At 41.9% G+C, this 19,396-nt stretch overlaps 1 protein-coding gene across 1 annotated transcript in view; it reads right to left on the bottom strand.

Annotated features, from left to right (window-relative positions):
- The window catches only part of dnah7 (dynein, axonemal, heavy chain 7), a 72,709-nt gene that overhangs the window by 11,007 nt on the left and 42,306 nt on the right, over nt 1–19,396 (bottom strand). Inside the window, exons 42-60 of the mRNA XM_085764242.1 lie at nt 19,015–19,244; nt 18,580–18,910; nt 16,985–17,331; nt 16,383–16,563; nt 16,015–16,200; nt 15,171–15,334; nt 14,021–14,175; nt 12,102–12,292; nt 9,903–10,036; nt 9,460–9,795; nt 9,106–9,232; nt 8,607–8,801; nt 5,444–5,536; nt 5,076–5,252; nt 4,702–4,863; nt 4,392–4,592; nt 3,992–4,153; nt 3,020–3,205; nt 1,722–1,859 (exon numbers count right to left, since the gene is read on the bottom strand). Coding sequence (XP_085620368.1) covers nt 1,722–1,859; nt 3,020–3,205; nt 3,992–4,153; nt 4,392–4,592; nt 4,702–4,863; nt 5,076–5,252; nt 5,444–5,536; nt 8,607–8,801; nt 9,106–9,232; nt 9,460–9,795; nt 9,903–10,036; nt 12,102–12,292; nt 14,021–14,175; nt 15,171–15,334; nt 16,015–16,200; nt 16,383–16,563; nt 16,985–17,331; nt 18,580–18,910; nt 19,015–19,244 — 3,696 coding nt within the window. The remainder of the gene's footprint in view (nt 1–1,721; nt 1,860–3,019; nt 3,206–3,991; nt 4,154–4,391; nt 4,593–4,701; nt 4,864–5,075; nt 5,253–5,443; nt 5,537–8,606; nt 8,802–9,105; nt 9,233–9,459; nt 9,796–9,902; nt 10,037–12,101; nt 12,293–14,020; nt 14,176–15,170; nt 15,335–16,014; nt 16,201–16,382; nt 16,564–16,984; nt 17,332–18,579; nt 18,911–19,014; nt 19,245–19,396) is intronic.

Raw genomic sequence — 19,396 nt, forward strand, 5'->3', positions numbered from 1 at the left:
TGACTTCTGACTTTACTCTGCTTATATTTCATCATCCTCGTGACAGGGTGATTAAGATTTGTGCTGTTAAAAATATATAAAATGACACAAAATATCATAGATTTATCAGTTACCTTCCCTCTCCTAATCTGTGATCATTTCTCCAGCTCAGAGGTTCTCACACACACACACATACACATACCACACATACGCCCACTCACACACACACAATCACAGTTTCATGGGAGATGGGAAGCTTCATTGCATTTTCCTCAATTTATTCCCACACTGTAATTTGACACGGTCTTTTCAACAATTCTAATAATCATTCATGCTGATAATTATTCGTTCTCATCTGTGATTCGTCCACTTTCCTCTCAGTCCGAGTGCAACATTTACCTATTTGATGCTCAGTCGGTAGCCAGCGGTAATGGATAATCATTGGCTAATGGCATTGGGGTTACAGTAGGGGAATGACAAATAGTTGCTTCATCCCATTTGAAGCATTTCCATGTTTATCGGTCATTGAGATGGATGACACTATATTAGATGCTAATAAAGTTCACACATGACTGAAGCCATTATTAATCTTGTTGAATGGAGTTTATATGAATAAATGTCAGACTCCATTGGGCTCTAATTTTAACTTGAGGTCTAGGAGTGGCAATGCCTGTGGAAATAATTTTCTATTTATTTGCAACAAGCTAGGTCTGTATATAAGGAGCTGAAAGAGGCATATATATACCTATATATATATCATGCAGTTATATCTTGATCCCTTGCATTTGTTTAATATTAAGTTTAATTCTCACAGGAATTCAGACAATTTAAACTTTTGAACATTTTTTGATAATTGAAAGGAAGTGCCATGTATCTTAAAATACATAAATGGATACATGGATAAATAAATATCTTTCTCCACTTTGCCGGAGAAGCTGCACTTGTGTCATTTTCAAGTTGGCCTTGATGTGAAATCCCTTAGATTTGATTTGCGGCAAACATTAACTCGAACCAGGAAGCTGGAAGCTATAATCCTCACCAAGCTAACACAGTCTAACTCTGCAGAGCTGAGATATAATGATGTGGGATCACACAGATCTGCCGCGGTGAGTCACACTGTGTCTTTGCAGTGTGACTTTTTGTTCTTTGAGGAGTCTCTCTACAAACAACTGAACTTTGTATTTATATTTTTATTTTTCTCTTTAATTAATGTCACATAGTTTATTTCAGTGGAGGGCAGTAAATTGTGTTAGGCTGGTAAAGATGGTTAAAAAAGGAGGCATATTAAAGATGTGTGTTGTGATTGTGTGAGACAGTATTTCAGGATCTAGGTGTGTGTGCTACAGTCTGCTTGTTTTGTTTCTATGTTCACATCAGGCATTTGCTGGCTTAGAGTGACGCATGTTATCTACAATTTGAGAATCTCTTGAGCAAATACTGACATTCTGACTGAGCATCTGAGCATCATCAGCAGCTCTGCTGTATGACGATATTTTTCACTCTGGGTCCATTAATTGCACAATGTATTAATGGATTCTGGGTCACATTGTCGTTATTGTTCGAGCAAGGTGAAATTGTGGCTTTGTTGGTTCCTATTCGGATACTGGTCTCAGACTGTTGGACTCCACTGCATATTTCTGTACAAGATGGAACAACTAACAAGTGTTTATACTTGCCTGTGCCTGCTACTTGGTAACGCTAATGAAAACTAATGCCCGTTGGATCGGCACAGGTGGGATTACCTGTGTAAGCAAAATGCTGTCAAACAGTAGCTGTGTCTCGGCCTGGTCCTTGGTGATATCTGCGTTGGCGTTCATGCCAAAAATCTCCGGCGACGGATTGAGCGGCAGGGACTTGGTGTATTCTATGTAGCTCTTGTGCTGCAGCAGAGATGCAGAGAAACAGAGGGATGGCAGAGGAGTAGAGTCAGAGGACAATTTTTAACGCAACATCAGGAAACATCTCCAGCAATAACAGTCTCTGAAAAACAAGTTGGCTTCTTAGATTGCTGACATTTATGATAATGACTATGTAAATGTGACTTCATGAATAAAAGATGTGGTTGGAGGGGGGGCGCAGCACTGGAGAACAAAATGCCAAATAAAATGGAGCGCACCATAGATTGCACTTGTGTTAACAAATATATCAACCTTCACTGATGGTGGTTGCCTGCTGTGCCTTGTTACACACATTTTATCTCATAATGACTTTTTAAAGGTAGCTCAACAAGAGTGCTAAGCAACTGTGAGTCCCATAATATGCTTAGTTTAGAAACAAACACATTAAAGCGACTTTGACTTTTCTTGAGTTTTAAAGATAGTGAGCAATATTATGAGGTTTGTGTGTATGTGCTGGGTCTGGTGTCAAGGAGGAACGGTCTCTGATCTGCTGTTGTAACTGATGCAAAGTCATATTGTTGGAGAGCTTTCAAAGAATCTTGTTGATATGGATATTGTAATTACTCTGCTCAAAAAGATCAGACTATTGTAAATACAACAAAAACAGTGTCCTTGATGCAGCTCATGGCTCTTACATATCAGCTCCTAGGATGGGCATCTCTAGCAAAACTATGTAGGTTTGTTTAGAATGGATACCTGATTAGGCAAAAGAGGAGAGCCAGTGTCATCTTGCTAAGAAAGGATGGTATTTTCTGATGAGGTTATCCTCATATCTCCGCACAATCACTGACAGTCAAAAAAAACCCCCAGCATTACATAGCTGATCAAAATAAAGAAAAACTACTTAAGACTTAAGAGCTCCCCCTCGTGGTGCATCTGCAGCCCCCTGATTGTGAATAAGTTGGTGACAGCTCAGTTCAGTGCGGTGCTTTGTATCTAAACCAGACTTTCTATGTGAAATACTGTGCAATGATTCCCAGAAAATACTGCGGTACTGCTTGATCCTTGTAAAATTCTATGTGCATTAATGTGATTACAGTCAAATCCAAGCTAAAACTATGATTCACATGGAACAGTTGTTGATACTGAGACTAGTGTGGCCTATGATTTATAGCGATTTCGTGCAAGTCTCTGTTTCTTACATCTCCCTCGGGTGGTGCATAGTAGATCCCACTGGGATCAAACTTATAGTCAGGGTCCTTGATGACCTTGGAAGTGTAGAAGATGGAGAGGATTGTGCGAAGAGTCCGTCTATCCCAGTCGTCTGTCACACGCCCTCCATAGTTACACTCACCGGTCATGTAGCGCACGGCATCAAACGGCACTTCCTGCAGGAAACGGGAAATCAGGGATTTTAATACAAGAGCTTGCAATAGGGTTGCACATTTTAAGAAGAGGTGACCATGTTGGAGTGCATGTGTGCAGGCTTTGCTGTGCTGAATACATTGTTAAGCAACAGGCGCCTGGCTAAAACTCAACTTCAGGCCCTGGACCTGGAGTGGGAGCTGATGTAATAGCAGGTGAAAGGGTAAGGCTGTGGCCATCGTGGCATTTTCCACTGGAGGGTTTCACTTATAAATTCACTGAGCGACACTTGGTAACAAGATGAAAATGTCACTCTTCAAAAAAAGATATCTTCAGTAGTTAATTTCTGCCACTTTTTCCTCAGCCACAGCAGAGGAACTAAAAGTCTGGGGCAGGGCTGGAGTGCTTTCTGTGTGTGGAAAAATGTCAAGAGAGGTTTTGTATATGGAAGATGAAAGCAGATGCTTGCATAGAGGAAACCACTTATAAAGACTTAAACCGTTATGATCTGCTATTGAATATCATATATATGGGTGGTAAATGTACATCGGGATGTGACAGATTTTAATTTTGTGCAACAATGAACATGGTTAACACGAGTCAATATAAAATATGTCATACAGAAAAAGACTGTGTTATCCCCATGCCTGCATCACCACATTAGATGGAATTTTGTAATTGGGGAAACACGTGATGGTGTTTCTGAAAAGCAATGTTAATTGAGTTAATGGAGAGGACTGAAAGAGAACAACACTGCCAAGTCACTCAAGAAATATAAGAATCCTCCATGAAAGGAAAGAGCTACACACTTGGTACTGTTCCAGGAACATGTGTAGCTGTTGTACAGAGATCCGGAGGTCAGTCTCATTGAACTCGTATGGAATGTTCCAGCCTAAAGGTCCAAACTTCCTCCTCTCCTGAGTCAGGGCGTGGAAGAAACACAGGCCATACAGTAGCTTCTTGAATACAGCCTGAAAAAAGAAACACAAATGGGAGGCATGGTCTTCAGATAAATAATGGTGGTTGTTTGGTATTTCTACACTAAAAACAAACATACACTGAAAAGCACAGCAGGGGGATGGCAGACACAAAGGAGCATCAGACTCCCAACTGAAGGCATGATAAGTATGCACAGCAAGACGGCTAGATACACACATAGACAGTCACACACACACACACACACACACACACACACACACACACACTGACCGGCTTGCTACAGCTTCCAAAAAACTCTGGGTCAGAGATAGGATCCATTAAGAAGGAGCGTGCGATGTTGGCGCGGAGGCCCTTTGGAGCCTCGTTGGTCATCTTCACCCCGTTCTGAAGAACGGCCACAGGGAAGGTGGGTGATGGGTAACTAGTCAGCCACAGCCTAAACTCTGGGTGGGTGGTGTCTGGGTTCAGCTCCTGCTCAACAAAGACCAAGTAAATGAACATATCGGTGGGGGGGTAGTGTGGTAGCACTTTAACTGCTGGGTGTAGAGATTGTGTATAGAAAGCATGTGTGTGTTCTGACCTCACAGACTCTCTCAAGAGTTGACATCCATGAAGTGGCTAAGTGGCAGTTCTGCAGAACCACCCAGCTGCCCTCTTCAATGCTTGTCCTAATCATACGCATAGCAATGGGACCCTGGCCTTGTCCCAGGGAGAGGGAGGTCAGCTTGTTACCAGTGAAGCCCTGAGGAATAAAAAAAAAAACAGTCAGGCACATGCACACACTCACTTACGTAGCTTGCTTTTTACCTTGGAAGGAGCCAAAATAATTTTTCATTTGCTTTTAAGACCTGTGTGGGAGCCTGGTGAATCTAGAGGATTCAATTTCTCCTTTCATTTTGAGTTTGTACACACAGCAGGCTTCAAAGCTACCAAATTTCCCAGATGCCTCCGTACCTTTTCATCTCCGAACTTCAGCAACGCAGCCATGGGGTCTGAGCCGGGGGAGAGGATGAAGATGAGGGGGGCGCAGCAGTGGCTATCAACAAATGCCTCACTCAGGTTGAAGGGTGGTGCTTCGATGAAAGGACGACCAAGGCTGGTGGAGACAAACGTCTGTACCATGGGGACAACCTGAAGGACAGATTAATGGAATGTGTTTAGTGTGTGAGTAAAACACCTTGAACACATTTTAATATAATGGACAAAATTTGAAGAAAAAGACAGAAAGAAAGAAAGAAAGAAAGAAAGAAAGAAAGAAAGAAAGAAAGAAAGAAAGAAAGAAAGAAAGAAAGAAAGAAAGAAAGAACAGCACATGAATTGACCTTGTCTGGTCTGAGACAACGGATCACCAGCATCTTCTGAAATTGGCTCAGCTTCTCCTGCCACTCAGCGGGGAAAGGAGTCTGATGGGGGTTCTGCAAACGTACACAGCAAAACCCAGACGATGTTACACTGTAGGTAAATAGAAATCACTTCAGACCACAGTGGAATGCAAAGAATTTGCTTCTAATCATTAGCATGTCTCACTTTTACATGACCTTTTCTGGGGAAGAAAATATACTGCAGATATCTCATCACCTATTTTTCTTCCAGCATTATCTGTTTCATAAATATAAATGCTAATAAAATACTCAAGTGACTGGCAAGGAATAGAATCGAGCAAATCAGAGGAGAACCTGCGAAGTCACAGAGATGAATAAATGACATCTTTTAATGCAGATCAGAGTGAATAAATTCAATCATCTTTATTCATCAGTAAAAAGGAGGCACGGCCTTCTTCGTTTTACCTTCTAGACACACGTAACTCAAGGCCCCACTGTCAGCTTTACCTGGGGAGGACACAGGAGGATTGGGGTGGGGTTGCACTATATCAAGCTGTTGTAAGATTAAGCTATTTAATTAAGCAAAAAGAGGGGTAATCTGTTATGTGAGCGGGGAGGAGAGTAATGTGGGGAGTTAGATAAATATGTATGGAAGGGGACAAACTGAGGAAAAGGAGGAAGCTTAAGAAAAAGAGGTGGGGAGACAGAAGAACCACTGGGTACCAGGTCAGAGCAATGTGTTTGATTAATTTGTTGAACGAGTGCACTAGAAGAAGTGAGCAATGGTAGCAGGAAGTTTTGGAATTATTTCCCCCCAGGCTGTTTGTGGAGAGACTTCTAGCTATGTGTGTTGGCAGGTGCTTTGAGACAGATACACCTATTTAGGATCTCCTGGGGATTCTCTGTGTGTGCAGAGGTGTGTTAGTTAGTGTGTGTGTGAGTCAGAGTGCCTGTGTGCTTGATTGAACAGCTGTTGTTACATCAAGATTGAATAAATGCGAATTCTACAACTGGAACAAACTAGATTTAATTAGATAGAAGCGGTATGGCTGATTCTGTTGATTATAAATCAAAGATGGTGCCGGTGTGTGTGTGTGTGTGTGTGTGTGTGTGCATGGGTGCATGTGTGTGTGTGTGCGTATGACAACAAAGACACAGGCATGTGTGCAGCACACATTGATTAAACAGCTGTTCTTGCATCTAAATTGCATGGAGGTGACTAACACAGGAACAGAATAGATTTAATTAGATAAAACTTCAATTTTAGATTCTTTATAAGAGAGAGCACATCATCATCTGTACCTGACAGGCACGTTGGCATGTTTCTACCAGGTTTTTTTCCTTTTTTCACTTGAAATAATACAACTCAGGCTTGACATGAGTTAAAATAAGAGGCCAAGCCTTCAATATCTCTTTGAGGAATCTACATCATCTATCAGCAAATAGCAACCACATGGGGTGTATTTGTGACAATTGATAAGATACTAAAATAAATAGTCAGAAATAATCATATGAACATGCGTGGCAGGTATTAATAATGAAAAAAATTACTTCCATATCTCAATATCTCAAGGATGGAGGTGGTAGTAGTAGCAGATGCTCCCTGGTGTATGGAGGAAGATGAGGGGCTGTGGTGAGCTGTCATATTGGTTGGGGGATGGTGGTACATGAGTGTTGTGGAATCCCTGTGAGCTACAGTGTTGAGCTGCAGTCTGGGTGGGGCTGGCCTTTTGTTCCTGAGCCAAATCCACTGGAAAACAGGTTCAACCTATTCACTCTGCCCTCATTTCCTTTCTCAGCCCTCTCCATGGTTTTACTGAGCTTTTCCTCAAAGTTCAAATCACTTCTTTCCCTTAACTTTTTCTCTCTTTTATCCCGCACAAAGGCTTTTTCTTTGATACAGAGGAGAAATTTGGTATTGTTTGTTGTTATTTTTTTAAATAAGGAAGTAGATTGTAAACGACCAGCGGTCTAAGTTAGAATTGTAATAGATGAAGTGTTAGGTGCAGCAGCTCAACACCAATATATCAACTGATCTATTTTAATTTAACAACTTCTTTCAAAGGTAGACTGAAGAGGAGCAAACAATATAAAGTTTAAAAGAGACTGATGTTGTAGAAACTTTGATTTTTTTTTTTACCATATCTCAAACACTTGGTCATCTGTAATCTGATTGGCTGCACTTTGAAAGGTCAGCTTTTAATGTGTTGCATTTTGAATAATGTGATCTTTGAGCCTATTAAACCAAAGCAGGACACAACATCAAAAGCGGTATTGATGCCAGGTTTGTTCTCTCTTCACAGGCATATAATTGCTCAAGCTGGTGCCGAGCAGTTCTGCTGAAGATTGTCTGTTCAAGGCATTAGTCAGCTCACACAGCATAGGTTGGCAAAATATGTGGCAAAACACCTAAAACTCTTTCCTAGTTGCTCTACAAACTTTGGTCCTGTTAATTTTAGTGCAGGATGTGACCTGCTTTTAAGACTAACCTGCTAAAGAACAAACAACAACCACAGTGGAAAGTCGACACATTTGCAGATTCTACAATGTACAATCTATAATGACTCTAACCATGCCAGCAATATTAAGGTGTGTATTGAGTAAATTTGCATTTGTGTGGATTCACAGATTTTCTTCTCTATTTAGTTATTCCAGGTATTTTTCATTTAATGCTGTAAAAATGTGGCCATTGACCCCGACTATGTGGGTTTTTGTTCTAACCCTTTAATTTACAGGCCATTAATAACATGATAATGTGAAGAAATAGCCAAGAAATAACAATCAATTGCGTCATAATGTCTAGAAATAGTAATGTCGAGAAATATAGCCAAGAAATAACGATTGATTGCGTATTAATAGCCCAGAAGTAACGGTCAATTACTGTACAAAAAAATTCTGGCCTTTCCCAAAAAAATCAAAGCATGAAAAGCATGTGTAATCTCTTGTGTTTATGAAAAACATGATATTACTACAGTATGAAATTGACTGGCTATTTCTTCACATTACTGGGCAAATTAATTGTAATTTCTTGATATTATCATGTAATTAACGACCTGTAAATTAAAGGGTTAACTTACCACAACATCTAAGTTTTCCCAGTTTGTCTTTACCAACTAAAATATATGCAACACCCACACCAGCAATTCAGTTTGATGACACTCACCGGGCTGTCATAGACCTCCTTCCACTCACTCCTGAGGTGAGCCATGTTTGTCCGCAGCCCTTTGAAACATTCCATCTCATCCAGGCGACAGATCTCATCCCAAGACTTCTTGGGGAGCCAGGTGAAGGGATTTGAGTGGGGGTTGTCCAGGCCCACACCACCTGTCAGAAGGAAGCGCCACTCCCCCTCATCCACCTACAAAATGAATTAGAGTGATGATGCTATTAAAAAAATTACCACAGTATAAGGATAACCCGATATTTGTGATTAAGTGATCTAAAAGGTTGACCATTTTGGGGATTATCTTGGGTAACAACTTCATGCGAATCGGAAATGTAAAATGCAGATAATCTAAAGCAACCATATAGAAAAAATAGACTCACCAGCTTTTACCATGCTTAGTAAACAACAAAACAGCAATATTTACAGTGTTATAAAATAACACAGTCTGGTAAGTGATGTAAATGTGTTCATGTGTGAAGGGTGTGTTTATTCCTACCAGCTTTCTGTGCATGAGCAGGTTGATGCTGAGGCAGAAGGAAAAGAGCAGCTTATCCTTCTCAAACAGTGAGCGACACACATTGACATATAGCGAGTAGGTGAAGTGGTCACTCAGGATCTGCAGCCTGAAAAAGATGCATATAGCAGCATTTTAATGATTTTGTTCCAAACCAAACAGAACACACAAACCCATCCACCATCATGAGCTATAACTGCTATGAATTCTTTTTTCACAGTTTACAAGCCAAATATAGTTTTTTCAAGCAGAAAGAAAAGCTCTATGGTTCAATAACCTGCTTAAGTGACTTGTAGGAACTAGTATTTGGCCAGTGCATTTGTCAGCCCTGCTTACCTCTGCTCCAAGTCGTCACTCTTCTCTGAGTTTTCGACAGAGCTGATGAAGAGGTTAATAAACCAGGTGATGGAGTATTGGTACATGGGCTCAATGTTAGCCAGGTCGGCAATTGAGAAGAACAAGATGGCTGAATGCACGGCTATTGGTGTGTAGCCCATGCGGGTCTCATCAATCTTTAGCTCCGTCACCTCAGCCACAGCTTGCTTTTTTGTGATTTCATTGGCTAATACTTTGGAGGAAGAGAGGATATTGACGCCTGTCTCGTCTTCCAGGATGTTACCCTCGGAGGAGGACAGCACCTCTAATATTTTGTCCTCAATCTCCTTCAACTGCCTGCAAAAATACAAAAACACATTTAGTGTCTGCTGTTTAGCCTTTGACAAAACAGTTTGTTGTCCTATTTGTTAACACTGACATGGGTGCGGCGTGTGCTGCTGTACCTTTTGTTTTCTGCTCCCTGCAGGATGAGAGCCTGTTTCTCTTCCTCCAGATTGGGCCTATCTCGGGCCACCACGATACCCAGCAGCTGGTCCTGGATGCCCTCCGGGGTGATCATGAAGTTCAGAAGGGTCACCTACAGCACAGACGAAGAGAAACACAGAGTTTTTGTGTTTTTGGAGGGTGGGATTCTTTAGCCCCACCCTTGATCTCAGAATGTTACAGTGCGGCGTTGACTACCTTATCACCACTGCTGATCTCCCCACTAACCTCATACCTAAACAATTCTAAAAAAAATAAATAAATAACACTCCAGGCTTGGAAAGGTACAGGTAGGATGCATTTACTTTTTTATTTGTTCTGCGAAAAGGTGTTACAGCTCACAGTGAAGGAGTGTCTTTTACCGCAGCCTTACTTATCCTGCTTTGCACTTACCCCGAGGTTAAAAGCCTATATCTGCTATCTACTCTCTGCCCTAATAAACAAGTGCACTTCTCCAGGGTCTAATTCTATTTCTATTGATGCTGCGGACCCACTGAGCTGATGGTAAAGACTCATAGCCCATATAAATCTCCTATTCGTCCTTTTCACACATACACCCTCCTCCCTCACTCCGTTCTGTCCCCTGAGCTTCATAAGGGCCAGTTTTCTAAATGCTTGCCTCTTGTATTTGAAAGTAGAGCTTTTAGTGGGAATAATGGAAGCTTCATACTGTACAGTACTGTAGGCAAAAAAGACTTAAACAAAACGGAGAAAAAAAAGCTAGTTGTGAAAAATGAGTTGAATCTATCTAATAGCCGCCCATAAAGAGCGGGGCCCCTGCAAATAGATGCTTGAAATGTGATCTTCGGTAATGCTCTCCATCCCCTTGCCTCTCTGTAATGCAATTGCCTTTAATGCTCCTTTTCTTGGAATGCTTTTTTGGGAGACTCTGTTCCATTGGGAGGTGGCATCAGTGAATAATGACTCACTGTGTTGCTAGGGTAAAAATGTGCTGTCATTTGAGTGGTATGATGCAATAAGTAAGACCCTACGAGCAAAGGTGCTCATCTATCAGTAGAGAGAGGTCTGGATAATTCTTCAACGTTAACATTTCGTAAATTTAAATTTGAAATTGATAACACAACCTTTATTATAGAGAGACTGACCAAACCTGAACCAAAACTCTTTGCCAAAATGGCCTGTCGCAGTCTAGTGATAAAAAGAGAAAATACCATGCCTTGCTTCACTTCAATAACAATGTAATGTGTGACTATCACTTTCACAACATTCTAGGCTGCTTGTTTCTAGTAGGTTTTCTAAAAAATTACATTCTCAAGGTAGAGAAATGCATATGACACGTGTCTGTACTGGTTCCTGTGAGAGTCTGTGTTTCATTACTCCCTTCAGTGTTGGCAGTAGCTCTGTTGTGGAAGAAAGTGTACATCTATCCTTAGCTGCAGTGGGATTAAAGGGCACCTGCTCCATCTGTGTGGAGGTTGTAGGTATAGAAGGCATGAATGGCTGCACTAGGCTCATTACAACACAACTACTGAAAACAGACGTGTGTCAAGGAGTGACTTCACGGCCAGTGACTCAGTGTGCCTGATGCAGGTGTGAATAGAGGTTGCAGCAGTGGAAGTAATGGGATTTCTTTTTTTAAATCCCCAACACACAGCTGTATCTATGTGTCCAACATTGTGGGATGAATACAATGAAGTTTAACTATAGGTTGTTTTGTATTGATATGCAGGTTATGACAGGACTGATGTTACATAATTATACATGATTATTTCATAGTGTGGTGAATGTGCGTTTCAAGAGCGTTTTGGAGTTGTTGGATTGTGTATTTGATGATTTCGATGAGTCTGAAGAAAAGTAGTACGCTCGAAACGTTGCTGATGTTGTTGGATATGCTAAATAAAAGCACATAAAGGGAGCTTAAATGTGCGGTCTCCTCTTTTCTTTTTTCTTTATCATGATTTTGATGAGGGACAGGGGACCTGTATCATTCACCTCAATTGTGTTCGCTGAGCACCTTGCATCTCTGCCCCACAGATTTCAAAACAACATGCACCCATCAGTAAAGGTAATGAACCTACTACTATGACTATAGGGATAATGGCAATAGACGAATTTGCCAAAATGGTGAACTATCCCTTTAAGCATAGTGGGATACAGAAAAATGTAACAGTGTCTGAGGCAGTGTCCCTCTAGACTACCTTGACGGCGGTCTCAGGCAGGTAGTGGGGGTTGCGCAGCTTGGTGGTGATGTAGAAGCGGAAGTCAGGGGCATATTCGATGGTGGAGTCTCCCAGGCGGATACAGATGGCACCACCCTGTTTAAAAGTCTGTCTCAGCAGCAGAGGCTCCAGGATAGGGTCCAGTTCCTCACCAACGTTTTCCAGCAGCACTGAAACAAAATGTTTATCAATATTTTTCTAACCAGAGGAGGCTTACTCTTTCCAGGAGAGACCTTTACACTGACACATTTACAAGCAACCCCACATGGGAGCTGTCAAAATTCACCGCAGTTGCCTACTGTTGACCAAGTTAACAGCTGAACCGACACACAACTTTGCACAAAAATATTTTGCAGCCAGACAAGAGAAAGTTGAAATGTTTCCCAAAACGTTCCAATCCAACCTCAGCTCTGTAGACTTTTAGCTGTTCCGACTTTGATTCGCTATTGTACTGTATTTCAATTTTAATGTACTGGGGCTCAGAGCCTGAAGAAAAGAAAATATACATGTAGGTACCGTAACTGTTGATATGATATGGATTGTAATTATTGTGGAATATATTGCTACAATATTACAAGACTTAACCCTCAGCCTTCTCGTGATTATCACTCAACACTGCAATCAGCTCCATAAACCTGTGCAAACAAATGCAATATCCAGAGATCAATGAAGCAAGTGTATACAGTACAAATGTCTTACTTCCAAAACATCAATACTAATGTAATGTCCCCTTAATTACAATAATGCTGTTCTTGTGTTAAGAACATCCACCCATCTATAAAATTTATGGCTTTACGTCTCAATTAGCCACATTTCAATACAGCGGGCAGCAGGCAATTAAAGCTGATGTGTGCGTTTCCTTTCCTCCACATGATAGCTAACCAAATCAAGCAACCCCTCTCCAAATTGCTTTGATGCATCATTTTGCCTTGGTACATCACATCAATAATGTTAATATTTCCAGCAGATTAAACAGTACTTTTTAAACAGTACTTTGTTCTGTTTTATAAACAAATGCCTCGCCTAAAAACTTGGCACTAAAACATTAGCTCTGTCATACAAAGTACGTATACAAGCTTACAATCAGGATTATCAGCTGCAATACAAACACCAGGACACAGTTAAACCGTGAAATAAACAAACAGGCTGTAGAGGGTGAAACTGTATCCTCTAGAGACTATTTTGCACCCTCCAAGGACAAGGTACTCTCTGAACTGTTAGCCTTGTAGGCTGCCAGTAAGCAAAGACCCAGCGGCTGGCTGAGTCAGGTCATTATTTGGATGTATTTTTAATGGTTGTATAGCTGTCTCGGCTTCTAATTCTTATTCCTGTCTTGCTGTCCCCTTTCATAGCTTCTCAAAATCCTATGAGAAGACAGAAGTACAAGTATATTTCCAAGGTAAGGTTTCTTTTTTTTTAAACAGATAGTAGGATGTGCTCAGAATCCAGTTTATGAACCAAGGTTACACACGGTAGCACTGGAGAGTGAAGCAAGGCCCATTTAAGTTAAAGAGATTTAAACATACAGACTTTGAGAAATATAGCACAGAAAATAGTCATGTCATCTAACACATGTCAATTTGACATCCTGACAGAAGACAGGGAAAATACAGAGAAACCAAACAGATTTTTGTTTGGTATGATTTACAGCAGTTTAACACACTAATGGTGCAGAAAGGCTCATTGGAACATCTCACTTAAGATATATACCTTATATGAATTCTTCCACTGCAGAACAGAGAACAATAGAGTAAAACATGACAGGCAATGATCAGACTTTGTGGTAAAGAGAGACATCAGCAGGTAGTAACAGGAACTGCAGTGATGAGGCCCATGCACATTGTGTACAGTAGGTAGCAAAAGCACAGGAATCATAGCAGAGAAATACTTCCACTCACCTGGCGTGCCAAACTGGATACAGTTCTCAAGAGTACGGACAAAGTCGCCATCAGTCAGTTTGATTATATGCAGGCCTTTGGCCTTCTCCATATTTTTCACCCACTTGTTGGCCTGGCCTTGGGGATCGATCATCAGAGGCCACCGCCTGGCATTACTACAAATGCACACACACAGAGTAGTGTATGATCAAACGATGCTGTCTTGTCAGAGTGAGAACTATCACTGTATGAAGCATCACAACAATGGAGGGGGGGGGGGCAAGAACTGAGACGTAGAGAGCAGCTTAAGGGTGAACATTCACTCTCAGCACAGTTAGACAGCTCACAGTTGGATTGCACACCAGGGGCCATAGTATTGTGATTAAAAAGCAATGTTGCTGCTTCATTTACACAAACAAGCAGATGTCTTGTAATGGTTTTTTTTCTGCACCTTAAGGTTGAATCAGACAATGTTACATGGGCTTCTACAATGGGTTATGGGTTTATAAAGTTCTGTCATGGTCTCTATTACATTAGGGTACATTATGGTAATGGGTGACCTAATAATGACCTGAAAACCGTTGGCAGTATCTCTGTGATCAAAAACACTACAATGCAGCCCGTTAAAACATTGGAACATATTCCACATGTATAGTGAGTGAAAGGTAAAACAGTGTGAAAAATAAATAGTATCAGTTTCAAAGCATTTAAAAAAAAGTTATTCATGTTCACACATTAAGACAACGCCCTTTGGGTTTATAAGAAAAACACTGATCACTTTGCCTCTATTCCAGAAAGGGGTTTGCAGATGTACCACATCTTCAAAGTGCTGCTTTTGTGAAATATGCATTTGAGCCTCAGTTTTCTGTTAGTGCTCATCATTTTATGATTTTGAAATGCTGTGCAATTTGTTATCCAGGCATTTTATCTGTGCAATTCAAGTAACATGTTTATGCAATGCACTGCACTGCACAGCTTTACTTTGAAGGAATATATATTATCTATGAGGACTAGCTGTAGATGTTCAATATTCAAGAACAGCAGCAAACATGCTACAGACATCCACATCTGGTGCATTAAACTCTTAATAAAAATTTCTAAGCACAAAGGAAAAGTGCTTTTCCTTTAGAGGGAATGCAATGTCATTATAAAGTTTGTCTTCAATGCTCACGAGATTATGATGCCGTTGTCTATGGAGAAGCTGTCAGATGGTAGGCCAGCAATGGTCCATGCTCGAATCTTTACTGGATCGCCCAGCGAGTTCATCAGAGACATGTTGGCTGAGCATGGGATCTCTTTACTCTTACAAAGACTCATCCACTCCACTATCTGATCCTGTAAATGAGTTCACTCGCTGTTAATTACTTCATTTTCATTCTAACACATGCACAGCAACCGATATTCACCCACAAACAAATAAGAGCATGTGCAAAACAATAATTAACATGTTCACAAAATGTACAGACATGTGAATCCACAGAGATTTAACAGTACACACACATACGCTGCCACACTTACAGTGGAGAATTAGTTAGAAAATAAGCAGTGTACACACATATAACCACACATCACACGTTCTTCCATTCCCAAACATAATCATGCACTTGCATGATAAAAATAACCAATTCATTCTGCTCCTTAGTGTTTTCCAGCATCACAATAGCCCTGCATGCAACACAGTATAAAGGATGACCTTTAAACACTGGCTTGGTCTTGGACACATGTGAGGCTCAGAAAAAAGAAAAACCAATGTGCCTTGGTAGCACCATGGTATTTATTTTTTCACAAAACTACTTGGTCTAAAACAGTTGTGGGAGAAGTGCTTATGAGTAAAAAAAACATTAGCCTCAGTATTAATGAAAAATGTTGTAGCAGCACTGCCTCAGAATATGTTACAGAGGTTTTACTAAAAAAAAAGAACAGTGCTGACAAAACTGTCTGGAGAAGGACACTCTAAAATCTCAAAATCTCCTGAAAATATATTGTTACTATCGACTTCTGCTCCATCATCTCACCTGTCTGTAGCTGGAGGTGAAGGCGCCCAGGTAAGCTACTGTGCCTGCTGAGATAAGGATGTCCCCCGTCAGGTTATTGTAGAGCTGCCCCAGATCGCAGGCCATTTCACTCCAGCGTGTTTTCTCTCCACCTAGGCCTCCAATCAACTGCTCTGCTCGCTCCAGCTTCTTACTGCACAGATCCACCTGTGACGCATCATCGCAGGAGAGAATATGAAAACACGACGCACTGCTGTAGTTTTTCCTGGGTCAAGGAAACCAAATGAAGGTCGTCAAAGCTGAAGCAAGTTGCCATTACAATTTAAACACTCGCTTTACCTCAAATGCCGACAACTAAATTGTTCTACAAACATGTAGAAGGCACAAACCTGATTCTCCAATTCAGCTTTCTTTTTTTTATTGGCCTCCAAAGTTTCCTGAAGCTTTGCAAGTTTATCCTGGACTTCTTTGAGGGCAGCCTGCTTTTTCTTCAGGCTCTCCATGGCCACACTCAACTCTCCCTCAGCCTGCTGCAGCTTCTCCTTCTTCGGAGCCACTACCTTGGCCACCCTGAGGGACACATGAAACAGAATTAGTTGAATTTCATAGATATGGATAAACCGTGGATGAAAAGAACATTGTCAAAATACTGCATGACACAGGAGCCTTAAATCGGTTCACATTTACACATATCAAGTACAATATGATGAAATGTATCTGATTCTGATGATTTATCTGGGACACTGAAATTTTTTTCACAAAATATAGAGTATGAATTACAGTAGCATTTAAGAATGTCAGATGTTACATGAATCACTTTGAACCTAGCCTATGTGTGGTGCACCAGCAACAGGAAAATGATTATTCTTTTGAAGTTACCAATAACCAAGCTTCATGTTAATCAACAAGACAGATGAAAGCTACCCCAAGCGTTGCAAATATGCATCAATTTTCATAACTGAGAACACAGAAGGAGAAGAACATTACTTACTTGTCATACTTGTCCATGGCACAAACCCACTTACACATGCCTTCCGCTGCAGTGGATGCAGTTCGAATCTTCTCTGGCACAAAGTCTGGATTAGTGATATACTTGTTGCGGATGACAGCAATGTAATTTGGTTGGATGTTGTCTTTGTCATAGTCATGGAGGCTCTGAAGAAATTTCATGTCTCCCAGAAGCTTTTTGGCTGGGCCCCAATAGTCCTCAACTTTTTTACCAGAACCAGAAGGGTCTGGAATACGATCCGGCTTGATGCCTTTGAGAATGCAGATTGCCTCCATCACCAGTTTTACAGCTGTGGGTGGGCTTTTCATGGACTTCACCACTGTGATATCCTGTAGATGCAAATAACTACTTCATTAGATCCATCCTTAAAGGGATAGTTCAAGATTTTGGCAAATCCACCTATGCCATAACATCTACAGTCATAGGAGTAGATTCATGACCTTTAATTATTGGTGCATGTTGTTTCGAGATCCGTGGGGCAGAGACACGAGCTGCTCAGAGAACACAATGGAGGTGAACGGTACAGGTCCCCTGTCCCTCATCAAACTCATCAAATACACAATCCAACAACTCCAAAATGCTCTCATTCGTCACGAAAGGCTCGCATTGGCTCGTACCTTCCATCCATTCCCCTCGACTCCCCTGCTCCTCGTCATCCTGACTCGTCCCACCTCGTCCCCGCCCATTTCCGCTTAGAAACTACAAATGGTTGTTACCACCATGAGCTGTTCAGCCACAGACACATGAACCCATGAATTTAGGCCTGCTGGCCCCCCCACCCCTGGCCGGTCTGCCACTAGAAGCACAACACAGAAGCACAGAATGTGTTGCCACTGTTATTACCGGTACCAGTGCCGCGTCGAGTCTCCCTGATCCTCTCCCCGACACACAGCTGCTTCCAGTCGCAGCTGCAGCCTGAGCGGGGTCGCTCTGCACACTGCGGCTCCGCTGAGCTACAGATCCCGGTCTTCCTGCTCCTCTCCCCACACACAGCACCCTGTGCTCGGCCGCGCGGCGAGCAGTCTCCCTCTAGCTCTGGAGCTTTGCATGGCGGCGCCGAGCAAAGCTCCAGAGCTAGAGGGAGACTGGTCACGCCAGGACAGGGTGCTGTGTGTCGGGAAGGGAAGCAGGAAGACATGGGGGCTGGAGCACAGCGGAGCCGCGGTGTGGCTGTGCAGTGTGCAGAGCGACCCAGCTCAGGCTGCAGCGGCGGTGCTGATACAGCGGAGTTTATGTTGAACAGGTAATCTTTGGTTTTATTGTGGAAATTGTGACTGTGAATCTGACATTTAACTGCACATTCAAAGCTGGTGCCGTGTTTGGTTTCTGCTGGCAGGCTTATTGCTCTGCTCTGCTGAAGGGGGGCGTGTCGTGACGAGGCCGTACAAGCTCGGAGGGGATGTGTGTGTGTGTGGGGAGATGCTTTTTTAAAATATTTCTCATAGTCTGTCAGATTGTAGACCATAGCTTTGATGAACCTACCCCTATTGACTATAGAGATTATGGCAGTAGGTGAATTTGCCAAAATCTTTAACTATCCCTTTAACTATTCAAAAAAAAAAAGAAAAAGAAATTACCTGAGTTGTGAGAGTATTCAATGCAGCAAGGGCTGACTCCAGGATAGGCAAGGCTTCAGCCAGCTCAGCATCACATTCATCCTTGATGGCCTTGGCAGCCATGGCTTGTTCGTTGGCCACAGCCTCATCCACTTTGACGATCTTCTCTGTTTCAGCCACCTCCACAGATTCATGTTCGATTACCACCATCATCTCATCTACCTCTTTGCTGGCCACAAGCAGCTGTGGCTGTAGAGCCTCCAATTCAACCTGCATGGTGGCCACTTGGCCTGCTGCTGACTCTAGTTTCTCAAGACCCACCTCGTAACGACGTTTCAGCTTCATCACCTCCCTGGGCAGAGGATGCAAAGAGATCAATCTTAAATACCAGCTGAGGTAACTCGTTCATCAAGCAACAGCTGTACACATGCAATACGTGATAAATCTTGATCTTACGCTCTTTTTGTTTTCAGCAGGGCTTTGAAGGTGGAAATGAGCTCCAGGTACGAGGTTGGTGTGACATAATTGTGGCGCTCCAACTCAGACAAAAAACGCGCTGACAGGTCAATAGTTGAGGTGTGGAAGATCTTGCACATGTTGACGCAGCCTTCTCGGGATTCATCCGTCATCTCGACATCCTCCAGGAAGCGACAGGCCACAGCCTGTAAGGCATCTTCAGGCCACGTCTGGTGAAGAAGGAAATAAGCTTTATACTGTAGCCACTTTATATACAGTGCATTCAATCTCTGCAATGGCTTTCTTTATTTTCCTTTTTTTTAACTCACTCCTAATAATATACATGGATTATATATGGTCTGTGTCTTTTGTTAAACTACGT

Source organism: Trachurus japonicus, chromosome 21 (assembly GCF_045865225.1).
Source record: "Trachurus japonicus isolate A0001 chromosome 21, Traja_1.0".
NCBI classification, from domain to species: domain Eukaryota; kingdom Metazoa; phylum Chordata; class Actinopteri; order Carangiformes; family Carangidae; genus Trachurus; species Trachurus japonicus.